Below are 16,561 nucleotides of genomic sequence, written 5' to 3'. Positions count from 1 at the left end.
ATCACGCTTACTTTTTCCCATCCCACAACCCTATTTCTCCTATCATGGGGAAGTCCAGCGTTGACCCCACGCGTGATTCTCCACAATAAACACATCCCACGGAGAATAAACATCGCCCGCTAGGATGAACCATGCTCACCGGTCCGGCGCTCTTCGGCCCAATACTCTAAAACCCCTGAATTCGGCCCTTTGATTATATCCGGGGAGCCTCACCTTGACGGATAAAAGGTGAAGCTTCTATTTAGCCTTGTTCCCCGATAGGATAACGGTGAGACGTATTGATCCGCTGAGCAGAATTGGAGGTTTGAGTATCGCGTTGTCGTGGTTTCGAAAGACCTCATGGGACTTGTAGTTAGGACTCCTTTTTGGAGGATCCGCTGGAAGTGGAGGGAATAAATAGATGATTGGGACCGCGCTGGAAGAGAAGAGCAGATCAATTAGTTTGGGTTTACAAGACATTGACTGACAATATGCTTGGGAACAAGTATGTCTCTTCTACTTTTAAGTAGTGAAACAGAGCTGATCGATAACCAGATCTTTCACTGTCAACGGGGCAGCCTGCGGAGCTGAGGCTCTGGTCTTGGCCCTCATCACCTCTCTTGGAGGCTTTCTGTTTGGTTATGATACTGGTGAGCGATACCAAATCCTCGGTGTTACTGAGTCTGACGTGAAACAGGTCAAATCTCGGCTATGCTTTTATTCAGAGACTACGTCGATCGTTTCGCTCAGACAGACGAGGACGGCACTAAATACTGGGTCCCCGCCATCCAGGGTATTCTCGTGTCTCTTATGAGCATCGGATGTCTCATTGGAGCATTATCCGGATCCTAGTAAGTCTCCCATCACAAATGACGCGACTGTCTACTAACATCGCGACAGCACTGCAGATTGGTATGGTAGAAGATGAAGTCTCACCATCTTCGTCGTCATCTTTCTCCTCGGCAACGTCATCCAAATCACGGCAATGTACTCATGGGTCCACATGATGATAGGCCGTCTCATCGCCGGACTCGGTGTCGGCGCCCTCTCTATCGGCGTCCCCATGTTCCAGAGCGAGTGTGCACCGCGAGAAATCCGCGGTGCTGTCGTGTCGTCATATCAGCTCATGATATGCTTCGGCATTCTTATCTCTAACATTGTCAACTATGGCGTTCGAGAGATTGAAGATAGTGATGCATCGTGGAGAATTGTTATCGCTATTGAGATGGCCTTCTCGATTCCGCTTGGTCTTGGGGTCTTGGCTTGTCCTGAGTCCCCGAGATGGCTTGCTATGAGGGAGGATTGGGATGGTGTGAGGACATCGCTAGCGAGATTGAGGGGTATGATGAGTGATGTGAAGAATCCGATTGTTGAGGATAATATTCAGGAGATGAGGATTCTGCTGGAGGAGGAACGAAAGGTTGGACAGGGAAGCTGGTTGGAATGCTTTGGTGTGCGCAATAAGGGACCGAAGGTGCTGTACCGAACACTCCTTGGAATGGCTGTTCAGTTCTTTCAGCAGTGGACTGGCGCCAACTATTTCTTCGTAAGCAGACCGCTGCTATTGAGCGACAAAAACTAACACGACATTAGTACTACGGAGCCACCATCTTTGAGTCTGCCGGCATTGATGACCCCATCCTCGTCCAGCTGATCCTCGGCGCCATCAACGTCGGAATGACCTTCTTCGGTATCTACTCTGCAGAAAAGTTCGGGCGTCGCTGGCCCCTCATCATCGGCGGTTTGTGGCAGACTGCTTGGCTACTTATCTTTGCTTCTGTCGGGACAGCAATTGACCCCGAGGGCAGCAGTACCAGTGGTATTGTCATGATTGTTTCCGCTTGCATGTTCATCGCCTCCTTCGCTGTCAGTTGGGGCCCACTCGGCTGGGTCGTTGTTGGAGAAGTCTTTCCTTTGCGCACTCGTGCCAAACAGGCTTCGTTGGCCACGGCAAGTAACTGGCTTGCAAACTGTAAGTGCCTCATGATAAGTCTCGGGTGCTAGTTCTGACCAGCATCAGTCCTCATCAGCTTCCTCACTCCATTCGCCGACGCCGGTATCTCCTACGCCTTTGGCTACGTGTTTGCTGGTATGAACCTGATTGGCACTATCATCGTATACTTCTTCCTATACGAGTCAAAGACTCTTAGTCTTGAACATATTGACATGATGTACTGTCTGCCTGAACTCAAGGCATGGGAGAGCGCAAAGTGGACGCCACCTGGGTATGTCAGTCGTGAGAAGAAAGATGAGTCTTACTTTGAGGAGATGGCTGCTGGGAAGGATGCAGAGAAGGTTGTTGTCCACAGCGACAGCGGGGTTGAGTGAGATATCATAGAACAAGGATGGCATACGCTTTGAGTGGAGGAATGACAAGTACAAAATGTGTAAAATAAATAGATGGACAGATTTGGAATTTGTATATAGATATTTTTATCTGAGTTTGAGGTAAACAAATACACTGTCATTGCTTTTGGCCTTGTGGGTTCCTTTTATCCTGTTCATGCCGAGGCATTCTTCTTCTCACGGGCGAGGAACTCTCTGATGACATTCTCAGTCACCTGCGCAACATCATTCTGATACCCATCCCAAGCCAGAGAATTGTTCCAGTTAATACTTCCAACGCTGAAAACAGAACCGCCTCCATTAGTCTCGTAGTATACCATGTCGCTCCTCACAAGCGGCGAAGTCGAGCCAAGTGTTCCGATCATGGGGAAGATGAGTTCTTCGTTGAACAGCATAAAATGATCATCATGGCGCTCACTTCGAGCAAGCAAGATGGCATTAGCCGGACTGCCGATCGCGATATCAAGACGATCGAGCTCATCGCCACTTGCACCCCCAGCAAGACCCTTTGTTCCGAGGAGCTTTCGGGACTCTTCGTTAAGGCCTTTCCAGAGCCACTCTAGGGAGGGATTGTTGAGGGCTTCGTCGGTTGGGATAAATGGTCGACCGGGGCCTTTACCTGAAGCACAGCTACCAATACCCCAGAGCTCGTTGGGCGGGCGGCCGATTGAGCGCCAGAGACCACCGAGTTGGCCATTTAGTGCGTGATGGCGCTCGCCTGGGGGGTTCTCATGGGTTCGGGCACCGACATCAGCGCGCCGCACTTCCATGCGATGAGGTCTCTTGGGATCTGTAACCGATTTCCACTAAACACGCGTTAGCTCTGTACTAGTTCCACGATTAGGTTGCTTACATAGAATCCATTACCGCCGGCATAAATAAGTGATCCTCCATTCTTGGCATGTCCTTCGTAGGCATCCAGAGACTCTGCAGAAGGATATTCCGGATGAGAGCCAGAAATAACAACATCATACTGAGACAATGCAGCACGACCGCGGAGATGAAGATCATGGTCTGTGAGAATGTCGTAACCGTCGCCGAAATGCTTCTCGAGAAATCCAACCATTAGCAGATCAGCTGAGAACTCTCGTGGTCGCTGAAAGCCCCAGTGGATATAATCAGGCCGCACATTCAGAATCGGTCGTTTGGTGGTACTGTACACAACGCCTGAACCATCGCTATGGAGGTCGTAGATAGCGAGACCAACATCATGCCGGCGTACCATCTTGTAGTAGTTGTCAGACGCTACGAGCTGAACACCTTCGGGGAATGAGATATGTGTTGACTTGGTCTCGTCGTACATATGTTCATTCGCATACGCGAGGTACGTAAACGTCGAAAAGACAAAAGCGATCTTGGCTTGCGGTCGGACTTCTTTAGGCCGGACGAAAAAGACAATTGCGTCTTTGAGGTCTGACTCTGTATCTTGAACTTCTATCGCATAAGCGCCAGAGCGCAGATCAGAAGGGACAGTGAACTCAAAGTCAGTGTCCCACGCAGCGTCATCAAGATCATCGTCGTGGAAGTGAATAGCGCCGAAACCATACGTGGCTTCCTTCCAGCCGAGGCCAATGAGCTTGTGATCCCAGTCATGTCCGCGAATAGCTCGCGTTGGCGCATTGACAAGAATGCCATCAAGACCAGAGCCAGAGACATCAAAGATCTCATCGGTGTCAATACCAACGGAGAAATCGTAGCGCGCGATGTCCCAGGCTTTTCGGCCTAGGGCTTTGAAGCGGGGTGCTTCGATGCGGCCGTTGAAGAAGTGCACTGGGAGCTGTGAAGCTGAGGTCGGGCTGGCTGCTGTAGTAGCTGCAAAGTACATAGGGCTACCGGAGTCAAGACGGGGAGTACTGGAAAGAGAGGTATGAACGGTGGTTGATGAAGGAGCAATTTCGTTTCCAGAAGCAATGTGAGTGAGCTGTAACTGAAACTCCCTCCCACGAAGAGTGATGCGGACGTGGAACCACCGACGTTCACGGGCTGAAGAAGCAATCTTCTTGACCTCAATGCCATTGGAGGTACCAATCCACACAAGAAGCTGATTATCCCGATCAAGAAGAACAGCTATACCAGCGCTCTTGGCGGCGTCAAGGTTGGACAGAATAGCCTGGGGATGAGGAGCATCAAGCATCCAAGGCTGAACATAAAAGTCAATCTCAACGCCTTCTGACTTGCCCAGCAGAGGTTCTCTCCTCCAAGCATCGACAACCGCGTAGGAACCAGGATGCGACGCTTGAAAACGACCGACCAACTCGCCTTTTGGACCGTGCTCGATGACTTCTTTGGCGGGGGCTGGGGCATGGGGCATGTCAAGTCCTTGGAGGAGTCTGACGAGTTGATACTTGAGCTTGGGCTTTGTAGAGGAGATCTTGGATGGTTAGCGGGGAGGTTGTAGGAAGGAGGATGAGGCTGGATTACCTTGACGTGGGCTGTTTCGCCGGGAGATACTACCCATGGGTCTACGTAGCCTGTGATTTCTTCTTCATCATGATGAAGGGCAGGGCGAACGGGATATTGTGAAGCAACCATTTTGGCTATTGGTATTTGTGAATGGCAAAATGCTCAGAATATTATCTTATGGTCTCTGTCTTCCGAGAATCTCATTACACATCATTATCGCACCGACTGGTCCATGCCTATATAACATTTCGGATGGCAGTGTGATTTGCTTCATTGGTTTCTTATTTCCTGATCGAGTAGTCGTGCTCTAGCGCTTGCGGCGATAAGCTAAGGTGTGCCATGCGGAGTAGTATTCCGAGCCTCTCGGAAAACTCTAGTAATCTGGTTGGACGAGAATATTAGACAGGTCATCGGCGAAACTGTGTTAACTTGACTAGGAAATATCCTTATCTCCCTGGAGCTCATCGTCTCTCTTTTTGATGATCCGCGAGATTGGATTCATTCCCTGCCAAGACGCCGGTTCTCTCGAAAACGAGGACGTGATTACGGATGATGATATCCTTTGATGCCGAGTGGCCGGGCTGTCTGCTAGCGATAAGCATGGCTCCGCCCCCGCATTGCAACGTGCTCTAATTTCTGGAGCTATTCTCCAAATCGGGATATTTCTGGTTTCTGCTACCCCAGAACTATTGCTCGGATGAACGGCTTGGGTGGAGAGATTGACGTCAGGCCTGATAAGGCCAAGGCCCAAACACCAAGAACAAGGCGCCGAGAATAGTGAAGCTACGCGTTGGAACTACGAGGGATAGTCAAGATAGATCAATCTAGCATATTAATTAGACTTTACCGACGTATATAAGAGGAGAAAGGATCCCGTTACTGACACCAATCAGTCGAAAACTCCACAACAAAAAATACCAACTACTTTTCCCCATCTTTTCCCCATCTTTTAGATCATGCCCACTCAGAGTCAGACCACTGCCAACATGGCAGATCAGATCGAGGCAATCCCTGGAACGGTCCACTTGGTCGACGCCCAGGGAAGTATGGACTCGCAGCACGCGAAAGGAGCGGAGCACGACATTGTTCTCGTCCCAGCTCCGTCAGCTCATCCGGACGATCCGCTGAACTGGTCGCCGAGGAGAAAATACCTCTCCGCGTTTTGCATGGCAGCGTAAGCCTCCCCTTCAATTATTGTGTCGGGGTTCACTGACGTGATGCAGATATGTGCTTGTCATTGGCATATGTTCTTCTGCGCTGTATTCGACTCTAGGACCTTTGTCGGAGTCTACTGGTTTGAGTTATAATGATTTGAACTCTGGAACAGGATACATGGTGATTAACTCTCTATACTGTGTTTTTAGTGATAGTCTGACATGTTGCTAGTTCCTCTTTTTCGGCTGGGGCTGTATCATCTGGCAAGCCATCGCCATCCAGTACGGCAAGCGACCTGTGTATCTGTTGACGACACTGGGAACTCTGGTAGGTATCCAAGTCTTATAGATGGCTTAGAAACTGACAGGACTAGGGCGTCATGGTCTGGCAGCCTCACGTGCGATCAAACGGAGAGTGGATCGCGACCAAGATTCTTCAGGGCATATTTGGTGCGCCGATTGAGTCTTTAGCCGAGATTACTGTTTCAGATGTCGTAAGTCATTATTCAAGTAGCCCAACTGCGTAGTTTAGGCTTATACAAGTGTCACAGTTCTTCACTCACGAACGAGGCAAGTTCATCGCTCTCTATGCTCTCGCACTCGGCTACAGCAACGGCATCGCTCCGCTTATCATGGGCTTCATCAACGATGGACAGGGCTATCAATGGGTATTTGTAAGTACTCCCTTCCCAATCGAAAGACAAAGAAATTCATAGGTCGACAGTACTGGTGCGCCATATTCTGCGCTGTTCTGCTACTCATCATCTTCTTCTTCATGGAGGAGACCAAGTTCGATCGGGCAAAGTACATGACAAGCAACCACATTGAGGGACAGACCATATCTAGTGCCAATCAAACCTCGACCGACCCTGATACCAAAGACGATCTCGATACGAAACATGACGCTGAACAAGATCAAGTCGCGACTACCACTCTCACCAACGTCAGCGCACCCAACGAGGCTTTCGACCACGACAACACCGAATTCAGCAAGAAATCACGCATGTCCCGTCTCAAGCCGATCGAATGTAAGAACCTGAAAGGTGAGAATAGACTCATCAAGCTCATCAGCCGACCGATTCTCCTGCTTGCGTTTCCCATCATCTCATATGCTGGGTTCATCTACGGTTGCAACATCGTCTGGTTGTCTGTTCTGAACGCGACTGAGTCTATGGTCCTGTCGAATAAGCCTTATAACATGCCTACTTCGACTGTCGGGCTCACATTTATCGCTCCACTCATCGGAACGACCCTTGCGTAAGTCCCGGATGATAATGAAGGGATCAGAAGCTAACAGAAGTTAGGTGTATTTACACTGGAATCTTTGGCGATAAGTTCATCATCAAGATGGCGCGACGGAACGGCGGTTTTATGGAGGCTGAGCACCGACTGTGGCTCTTCCTGCCATCTCTCATTCTCATTCCCTTTGGATGTATCTTGTTTGGTGTCGGAGCCTATTATGAGGCTCATTGGTTCTCCATCGTCTTTGCCATGGGCGTTATCTCCTTCACCACAACAGCTGGTTCACAGATTTCGATTGCATACTGCATCGATTGCTATCACGATCTCGCAAGTGAAGCTTTAGCCACTGCCATCATCATCCGAAACACGATGGCGTTCGGCATTGGATATGGGTAAGCACACAAATACAATCCCTTGACCGTAGACTTTCGCTGATAATGCTAGTGTCACTCCTTGGGTTGTCAACCTTGGCTATCAGAATGCTTTCATCCTGGGTGCGTTCGCGGGCCTGGCACATAACTTGACCATCTTCCCTGTCATGAAATGGGGACGGGCGTTGCGTCAGCGGAGTGCGGAGAAGTATTGGAACACTGTCAAGGAGGGAGCAGACCTTGACCTCAACCATTGAATTCTGGGTTACATGCCTGAAGCTACTGTGGCACGGAATTGTGACGGACTAGGTGCTGGATATAGTATTTATGCATACAATAATTATAAGAAGCAATGAGCAATAAAAGCATGACTAATGCCGTAAGAGAAGTCAGACTTGGCCAAGCCGCTGATTGCGTGTCACCAAGGGCTTGCGTAAAAGGCAAACGCTAGCCCTAGCCAGTCAAAATAGTTTAACTGACAATAACTGGTGGTACAATATACTCGAGGTTAAGGGCGTTGAGCAATGATACAACGGCGGCCCCAACCGTTCTCGACCGGTCCACAGCGGGTGTCTGTAGGTGCATTCAAGAAGGTGCTGGAATACTTGATATGCAGATCGTCCCACCAGGCCTCAGGCAATCGAGTTTCGCAGGTATTGCCAGGAGCCACCATAACCACGTAAGGGAGCGGACTAAAAAATGGCTGATAGTTATGGCCTTGCCCTAGAAAACAGTTAGTCAAGCAGGGATTGCTGGTGTTTAGATGATACGTACAGGGATCGCATCTCGGAAAACCTCGCTGCTCGAAGTTGTTGCCCTTGATTATGAATTCTGAGCGCTCGCGTCCTTCTGCACCGAAGACGATACTAAAATAGTCACTTCAAACAGTTAGTGTTTAAGGTAGTTACCCGATGAGAGATCATACCAGCTGATGGGCCCGTGGCCATCGTTCCACTCGCAGCGCTTTTCTAGAGTGTTACTGTTGTCGGACACCGGAACGGCCATAGCGCCGGCAAACAGGGCAAGAAGAGAGACAGCCGAAATATGCATAGTGAAGGAGAAGGTGGTGGAAGTAGTGATACTAAGACTGATGGAGCTGGGACAAGAGGTGATGGATAATAAGTTGTCTAGCTATATACACTTAAATACTAAGCTTTAATTAACTTAGCTCACCGCCATACTACATTATTCAAGTCAAGAACTCTTGTGTTATTTTTAGATGCTGACCTTTATCTTAATGCCAAGAGTGGATTTATGTCATTCTATATCGTGTCACTTCAGGAACTTTTGTCTTCAGGGTCCTTTTAGCTATACTAGCGATCTAGTCAGTGTACCTGAAATAGGCATAATATTCGGCAGTTTCCTTCGCCTAATTGTCTCCTCGTCAGATATTTAAGTCCAATTGGGTCTAGAATTCCTATGGAAATATTTTTGTTAGATATATAAAGCTTATTGGGCCGAATCTGACTCATCATGTATTTATTGGTTACATTGTCCTTATCTGGTCCTCCGACAGTACAACCCTAGTCTTACTGCCAAGAAAGCATAAATGGCTTTGCAACAGCTCGCTTAATTCAAGTAATTATCTCATTTGCGAGAATAAGGTAAGGACTGACTCTTTCAGGGTCAGGTGCTTAAATGTTGACGTTTGTCGGATGTCGGGAGGGCAGTCGGAATTTACCAAGTTGGATCGTCTCGGGACACTTCTAAAGCAGCCTTAACATAACATTACCAGAGGTCCAATCAACGTGCGGCAGAGTTTAGCGTCAGTCGGTGGCTGGAAGCCAAGGGATAATGTGCCGTTCAATGAGATTCTTGTCTCTGCCTCAATGTCTCTAAGACCTCGCCGAATCATTCGGCCAGGTTTCCTCTGGCTGTCAGAACATCACGACACAGCTGAAATCTAGATTATATGATATGGGAGTGCAGGAAAGTCAATGATGCAGGTAGCAACCAAGACCAGTAAGGAAAGGAACCCTAGTTACTATCTATGTATTTTACGCCAGGAAAGTGCAGAGAAGTATCAGAACACTGGTAAGGAGGGAGAAGATCTCGAGCTTCACTATTGAGTCTCTGAGTTGTATACCAGAAGCTGCTGATGCAATTACCAAGTCAAAGAAGGTCTCCCCAAAGTAGCGATTGGGTTGAGATATTGCTTTTGCTATTTCGCTCTCACTTACGCTGCAACGTCAAGCGTGGTAATTTCAACTGTATCAGCAGAATATGTGTTTGTTGATTAAATATTGGTTGATTACAGATATTTGAGAGCAATAATCTATATTGCGTCAGGACAAAGGAAATAAATGAGTGAAAGTTGGGTATCGTTACCTCAAGCCAGAGACAAACGCCACCCTCAAAAGACAAGTACAAACCACCGACAGACTATCATCACAAGCGTAAGCTCATGATTCATTAACGTCCCTATTCCTTCGCCTTATCTTCTTCCTTTCCCCCATCAGCCTCCGCCTCCGCCTCTTCCCTCGCTAACTGCTCCTCAAGCTTCTTCTTCCTCTCCAGGTTCCTCTCCCGCTTCTTCTTCTCAGCCCACTGCCTCCTCTTATCGCGCCTCTCACCAAGAAGATATCTTGAGTTCTTAATCGCCGGAAACACGCCCTTTAGTGCAAGCCAGAGGTGCGAGAATGCTTCTTTGAAGTGTGTCTTCGTCTCGTTGTAGTTGGCGCGGGCGAGAGCAGCGCGCTTCTTCGTGCGGTAGGCCTTTTCGGCTTTGGCTGCTTTGGCGTATTGCTCTGATGCTTGGCGACGCGTTGTCATAAGAAGATGCTCGCTGCCGCAGGTGCTCACGGGACGGGCAGCGGGTTCTGTGGGGGCGGTGTCGGTCTCGGATGAGGCCTCTGTCTTGGACTTTGATTTGGCCATTGCGGAGAACATTGAACGGATGATGGGGTGAAAATGTAATTATTTGCTGTATTAGACAGATTATGATCGGTAAATTGAATGGCTGATGGGCGTGAAGCAAAACCGCATGAGGTAGAAGTAAGCAGAACAAATCTCCGGGATTGGAGTTCTTTAAGAATCCTGACAGATGTTCATGAGACCTTGCATCTATCTATTAGCGGGGGACTCGATGTTTTGGTCTATGTAACCTTGACAGGCTGATGTTTATGCAAACACATCATTATCCATAGATGCTTTAGAACCGATCTCAAGCTAGAGGGAGAATTCGGTCCCTGTAATTTAATGCATTGTTTAGCCGAGCTGTTTTGCATAAGGGTGCAATTAAACCCATTCTGAGCCAATCAAAGGCACGACATCTTAGAACAGCTATTCTAAGTGAAAAAAAAAAGATTTAGGTAAGTTTAGTGTAGTTTGGGATACTTGAGAAGAGATTTAGTGGAGTCTAGATTAGCTATTTTTGATATCTGCTGAACGTCAGAGGTTTTCTCGCTCCTTGGACAGTGTGTATCGTCACACTAGGGCTATAGTGCATGAACTGGTTGCGCACGGATGCCATGCCATTGGCGAATCAGTCAGTCGTTTCCGTGGTGAAACACCAGACATAGCCGATAGTCAAGTCTAATATTATATAATGACGATTTCAGTAGAAAGCGGAGACGGACGTTGACCGTGTGAGCCCGCTCGCGGAACAATTCTATAGGGGCTTCTCTATTGGCATTTAGTAGGCTCGGACTTCATGGTCACAAGCAGAGGGGATGTCTCGTTCAAAGGTAGATACGGCCATTCTCGTATCTTGCGATCAAGTGGTTCATTTAATGTCGTGCTTCAAGTCAAAGGGATCAATATAGTGCGATAGTCTATGCGACTTAGCTCCCTGTAAATCCCTACTCCTCGTGATGCTTGGGCCAGATACGTCGACGCGCCCACTCACGAACTCGCTTTCCAATAAGGTACATGACAACGCCCAGGGCGCTCAGAACGCCACAGATGATAGCAAGAATGTTCATAGCACCATCATATCCAAGGGACTGGATCGAAGGCACGGTTGCGTAGCTCAAACCGAATGAGACGAAACCTCGACCAGCACAAACGACGAGAAGAAGAGGTCCAGACTTGTTGGGGTAACTGTCCATGACGAACGTGATTCCGACCAAGTTCGCACCGAGGAAAGAGAAGAAGCCCAGATGATATGGGGCGACGATGGCAATCCAGTGATAATCGTTGGGCGAGGCGGCTGCGTGGCCATAGACGATCGCGGAGATGATGGCACAAGCTGCTGGGATGATGAGTACAATAAGGCGATATTCAGGCTGTATCAGTCAGTATGCAATCTTGTAAGTCGGGAAAGGGATATTACCTCGAAGACACCCTTGTTTCGTCGACTCATGAATCTGCAGATGATATCTGAGCCATATCCGAGAAGTGGGACAGCAAGCAAACAGTCGATGATCTGCACAAGCTGCACATATCCGAGAAGTTTGCCGTTAAAGTTATAAGGCGGCTGTACCAGGATCACAGCAAAGGTTGAGGCTTGGTAGATGTAAAGGCCTAGGAAAGCACCATTGAGAATGAAGATCCAGAAGATAGGCGGCAGGATGAGAGACAGCCCGACGTCCTTGTAGAATGAGACAAGACTCTTCCAGTCAGCTTTGCCGTGGAACAACTTGATGTCGTCGCGCCATGTTCTCTCGCCGAACTTCTCGGGCTGGAGAACAACACCGTTGCGAGTTGTGACCTGGTACAGAACCTCATTGGTACCCTCGTGGGCGACATTACCGTTCTTGTCGAGCCTCAGATGGACAGCACCTTCTGTTCAAGGTTAGTATTGACTAGTAAAGAGAGCGGGAAAGCTTACCAGTTGCTTCTTCGGGTCTGTCGTAGCGAGTCTCAGCGAGGAAGAAGATGGACATGATCATCGTGCAGCCATTGATGACGGTCATGATACCATACCACCATGGCAAGCCAAGCGATGGGACGATGTACGTAGTCGCAGTGAAGAGAGCCGCAGTAAGAGTGTTCTGAACACCAACAAAATAAGACAGCTTGACACCATGTTGATGAAGGAAGTGAATCTCCTGCACAATCAAAGGCGCAAGGGCCTCGCTCTGTCCAGCAGCCAAACTGAAGATGTTGCGCCCCGCGATATGGCTTGTAAGCGACTTTGAGCAAGCACACCAGATTCCAGAAACTGTCAGAAGTAGCAGAGAGAAGAGAAAGACAGGTCGTCGGCCGATGGCATTGGCGAGAGGCATAGAGAGCAGATTGCCAATTCCCATAAAGAGAGTGGGATATGTGAGTAAATCGCTGACACGCTTGGCATTGTCGTTGTGATAAAGCGCGTAGAGCTCTGGGGCGACGGAGCCGAGACCGGAAGTTCCTAGGACTGATATACCGGAGTAGAAGCCGACGAGGAGGATGATCATGTACTTGCGCCAGACGGGCAAGTTGAGAGGATCTGATAAAAATGTGAGTTTACGATAATCAAAAGAATGATGTGTTTGTTTACCTTTGGGGTCAGGACTGGGCGTCGGGACAAGAACAACAGTTCCATCTTGATACAGATTAACCGTACCAGACGCATCGTGAGACTCGTGATGAGGCGTCTTGATGATGTCCTCAACAGCATCGACGTCAGGTTTCATACCGAAAGAATCGCGTCGCTCAGCCATGACTACACCTTGTCAACTGGATGAGTTTTGATGCTTCCATATCTCAAGCAGCGACGAAGCGAGGTTTATATCAATCAGATCGCCCCCGGGTCGGAGTCAGGTCTGGACCTTGGTGCTAAGTTAGTCTGATAGCGTAACGAATAGACTCCGATTGGCTGTTACACGATGGGGTCGAAAATGAGGTAAAGTTGCGGGGGTGGAGCCGAGTCTCCGAGGGGAATGAATGCGGGGAAGGGCAAAGGTTTACCGATCGTGTATTAAAATACGCTGTCTGCGCCTCCGTCGGCTCGGTATCTCACCACCCAAACACAGAAACTCCAGATCTTGAATCCCACTGTAACCCTTGTCACCGGAACCCGTGCCCATCTACCGGCATCGCATCAATCCAATCATCATTCACATTATCTCCCCCACGTTTCCCGACCCCCATGCCCTCCCCAATGGATACCGAAGACAGCCCCGGGATCCCCAGATCCAGCAAACGGCGCCGTCTGAATTTCGCATGCAATTACTGTCGGAGTCGCAAAACGCGCTGTGATGAGCAGCAGCCCTCTTGTCAGGCTTGTATTCTCGCCGGAGTTACCTGTGTAACGGAAGATAGGCGCAGACCGGGCAAGGTGATTAAGAGACGAGAAGCCGGAAAGTCAACGGATGGAGGATCTGTTACGTCTGCGAGTCCGTCGGAGTATGGATTACAGACTGGGGTTGTGGATAGGAGACATTCTGTTGCTGAGCCGAGGACCATTGAGGTTAATGTTACTGGGCCAATTCGCGCGAGATCGCAGAGTCCAAGACCGTCACAGAGTAGAGACTCTTCTCACACTGACACCATCAGCAACCCGTTACCTATATGGCGACAAAGCGCCGGCACCACGTCTTTCCAGATATTGACGGAATGGCTCGACCTGGCTTGTTTCCGGCTGAGCATCCCTTACCATTTTGGCTCGTATCCCCCGTCTACGCTAAACCCACAATCGGCATCTCAGCCCCAGCACGGAATCCCGATCACGCCCGAGACATGGGTGCCCCAGACTCTGTTCGATGCGTATGCGAGGGAGATACATATGTTTTACCCTGTTGTGAGGCTCGACCAGGCTCGTGCCGATGTAGTGCAGTCTCACCCAGGGAACTTGACGTCTCATGCTGTCGATATTGCAGCGTTGAGAAGCCACCTGCTTTTCGCTGCGGGGGGATGTATTCTCCAGCATACCGAGCGAAAGACTTATATGGCTGAAACACTTTCTCTAGCCCGCAACGCGCTGGGCTATCTCATCGAAAATGTATCATATGATACCATTGAAGTCCTCTTTCTCTTCTCAGTGTGTCTCCGCCTAAACGACGAAATCATTTCAGCCTGGACAACGCTCGGTATCTGCCTCTCTATAGCCCATTCACTTGGTCTCAACAAGCCTGGAAAGAATAGGAAGAAACCACTGGATCTCGATGCTTGGAATCCTGCGTGGTGGGCTCTATACAGCTACGAGAAGCTGTTCTCGTTCCAGCTTGGATATGTGTCAACTATCTCAGATGATGCATTCGACACCTTGGAACTAGATGTTATCAAGTCCACTGCCCTTGAGCCGTCGCGAATCGCGCTATCGATGGCGAGTGTGTTTAGCAAGATGAGTCGTCGGTGTGCTACGGCAAGACAACTTGAGGAGAGAGCTAGCAGAAGAGCTCTTGAGGCGGTGGTCAAAGAGAAGGTTACGAGCACTGGAGAGGCATTTCTGATGTTGACGAACTGGGCTAATAGTGTCCCTGCTGATATAAGGTAGGGCATCTCATAGCAGGGCCTTCATGTTGCTAAAATGGGATAGACCTACCTCGGACTTTATGCGCGTCCCCGACAACCTGGGCCTCGCATCATTTGTGTCTCTACACTACCATAACGCGTAAGCTGATCAAAGTCAGCCAATGAAATTTGATACTAACATGTTGCAGCCTCATAATGCTGAACCGCAACTCTCTTCTGATCAGCAAAAACGCCCTGCACATGGCAGTAGAGATCATCGCCAAAGATACACCATGGGAGTACCAGATCCGCAACGGGCAATCGATGGTCGCAAACTCCGCGCGAAAGATAGTTCATCTTCTCGCTGACAACGACGATTCGGCGTCGCATCTTTTTGCACCGGCTTACTTCCCACTGCTTCATGCTATGTATGTCCTGGCTGTTCATATTCTGAAACAGCCTCATTCGCGTGTTTCAAAAATTGATCAAAGTGTGAGTTGACCTAATCTCCAAAATGCCTTATCATGCTGATTAGGAAAGCTTCTTGTAACCGCTGCGGATTTGGTCCGCTGCTACTGTGTTGGCATCAGTGAGGAAGATCGTCTGAACACCATTTTAAACGGTCTTCTTCGTGTTGTCCAAGAAGCTATGAAACCTATCCCTGCACCAAACGATAACGACAGCAACACTCCCGCTCTCAATTCATCAACAAGCCTGTCCGATCAGAATGTTACACCTTTGACCGATCAACAAACATTCACAGAGGTCGTTGGCCCTGCACTCGCAAGCAATCCTCCTTTCTCGATAGATGAGGGCATACTAGATCCCTTCTCGGGTCAGCCATTCAATATGCCCATACTACCTGATGAGATTGGCTGTGACTGGGCTGATTTTGAGAACTTATTGCAGAGACTTGAGAACGAGGGGTCTTTGTATCCCACAGATGAAGGAATGATTATTGATATATAGTGCATAAACCTGACGAACTTGTTCTCTTCCTGTTCAATATTTCATCATTTCCTATCTTTTGTCCATTTTGACAAACAAACCCTTTTGACGTGGAAACCATCCAGATATGATCAGCATTCTAGCCTTTGGATCCGCAAGTTGAATCTCATATCGCGAAACCAAAGTGGCTACAGCCTTGTAGATTTGAATAAGTGCAATGTGTCTCCCGATGCAGATCCTAGAGCCTCCTCCGAAAGTTGGATCTGCTCCATTCATCGTTTGTAAACGCCGCTGATACTCCTCTTCACTTTCGTCTTCTATCTTAAACCATCGTTAAGGACGAAATCGATTTGTATCATCTACCCAAAACTTTTCACTTTGGCTGATAATATATGGATTCAAGCCCACAGCAACTCCAGCAAGGAAATTGGCCAACAGGACGTTCAACACTAGTTTTGCATCAACGGAATCTCGATTACTCTTCATTCCATCAATGAAGTGGTCTAGAAAGTCTGATTCTGAAGACTTCTCTTGTTTCCGTTAGTCGAGTCGTCGCTGGAGTTGTGCGATTGAGAAAGGAGTGATGCGGCTCATATCTAGTGGTCAATGCGCACAATGAGATTATTATTGAGAAACCAGTGCAGGAAGGCTGAGTTTGGTGGAGTGGAAGTGAAGTTTGGCGTTACTGGTTGGAACCAATCAAGCCTAAGGATTTGCCATTTGATATTAAAGAGTATCTATCTAGAAAACACAGCAGCCCGTTAAGTCAAATGCAGGAACAAAGCAAACAGCAGAAGCAGC

General features: G+C 48.7%; 7 protein-coding genes across 7 annotated transcripts; 3 read left to right on the top strand and 4 right to left on the bottom strand.

Moving 5' to 3' along the window:
* Positions 1 to 470: 470 nt before the first annotated feature.
* FMAN_12148 (uncharacterized protein) lies at positions 471 to 2,307 on the top strand (the record flags this gene model as incomplete). Its single annotated transcript, XM_041834652.1, has 7 exons — positions 471 to 484; positions 535 to 629; positions 677 to 830; positions 880 to 896; positions 993 to 1,525; positions 1,573 to 1,951; positions 2,000 to 2,307. The coding sequence occupies 7 exons, from the start codon at positions 471 to 473 to the stop codon at positions 2,305 to 2,307; spliced, it is 1,500 nt and encodes a 499-aa protein (XP_041684894.1).
* A 173-nt stretch (positions 2,308 to 2,480) lies between these two features.
* On the bottom strand, positions 2,481 to 4,857 carry FMAN_12147 (uncharacterized protein; the record flags this gene model as incomplete). The annotated part of the gene is made up of 3 exons (XM_041834651.1): positions 2,481 to 3,131; positions 3,179 to 4,696; positions 4,747 to 4,857. The coding sequence occupies 3 exons, from the start codon at positions 4,855 to 4,857 to the stop codon at positions 2,481 to 2,483; spliced, it is 2,280 nt and encodes a 759-aa protein (XP_041684893.1).
* An 827-nt stretch (positions 4,858 to 5,684) lies between these two features.
* FMAN_12146 (uncharacterized protein) lies at positions 5,685 to 7,752 on the top strand (the record flags this gene model as incomplete). The annotated part of the gene is made up of 8 exons (XM_041834650.1): positions 5,685 to 5,902; positions 5,952 to 6,063; positions 6,115 to 6,210; positions 6,257 to 6,376; positions 6,434 to 6,556; positions 6,607 to 7,139; positions 7,187 to 7,516; positions 7,569 to 7,752. The coding sequence occupies 8 exons, from the start codon at positions 5,685 to 5,687 to the stop codon at positions 7,750 to 7,752; spliced, it is 1,716 nt and encodes a 571-aa protein (XP_041684892.1).
* Positions 7,753 to 8,003: 251 nt separating this feature from the next.
* FMAN_12145 (uncharacterized protein) lies at positions 8,004 to 8,545 on the bottom strand (the record flags this gene model as incomplete). Its single annotated transcript, XM_041834649.1, has 3 exons — positions 8,004 to 8,218; positions 8,270 to 8,373; positions 8,421 to 8,545. The coding sequence occupies 3 exons, from the start codon at positions 8,543 to 8,545 to the stop codon at positions 8,004 to 8,006; spliced, it is 444 nt and encodes a 147-aa protein (XP_041684891.1).
* A 1,371-nt stretch (positions 8,546 to 9,916) lies between these two features.
* FMAN_12144 (uncharacterized protein) lies at positions 9,917 to 10,372 on the bottom strand (the record flags this gene model as incomplete). The annotated part of the gene is made up of 1 exon (XM_041834648.1): positions 9,917 to 10,372. One exon carries the CDS (start codon positions 10,370 to 10,372, stop codon positions 9,917 to 9,919), a length of 456 nt encoding a protein of 151 aa, XP_041684890.1.
* A 923-nt stretch (positions 10,373 to 11,295) lies between these two features.
* FMAN_12143 (uncharacterized protein) lies at positions 11,296 to 13,080 on the bottom strand (the record flags this gene model as incomplete). Its single annotated transcript, XM_041834647.1, has 4 exons — positions 11,296 to 11,721; positions 11,769 to 12,220; positions 12,267 to 12,866; positions 12,918 to 13,080. The coding sequence occupies 4 exons, from the start codon at positions 13,078 to 13,080 to the stop codon at positions 11,296 to 11,298; spliced, it is 1,641 nt and encodes a 546-aa protein (XP_041684889.1).
* Positions 13,081 to 13,520: 440 nt separating this feature from the next.
* On the top strand, positions 13,521 to 15,781 carry FMAN_12142 (uncharacterized protein; the record flags this gene model as incomplete). The annotated part of the gene is made up of 4 exons (XM_041834646.1): positions 13,521 to 14,851; positions 14,898 to 14,972; positions 15,022 to 15,304; positions 15,353 to 15,781. 4 exons carry the CDS (start codon positions 13,521 to 13,523, stop codon positions 15,779 to 15,781), a joined length of 2,118 nt encoding a protein of 705 aa, XP_041684888.1.
* Between the last annotated feature and the right edge of the window lie 780 nt (positions 15,782 to 16,561).

This window comes from Fusarium mangiferae (genome assembly GCF_900044065.1).
Source record: "Fusarium mangiferae strain MRC7560 genome assembly, contig: FMAN_scaffold009, whole genome shotgun sequence".
Classification (NCBI taxonomy): domain Eukaryota; kingdom Fungi; phylum Ascomycota; class Sordariomycetes; order Hypocreales; family Nectriaceae; genus Fusarium; species Fusarium mangiferae.
This window is presented reverse-complemented; position numbering and strand designations above follow the sequence as displayed.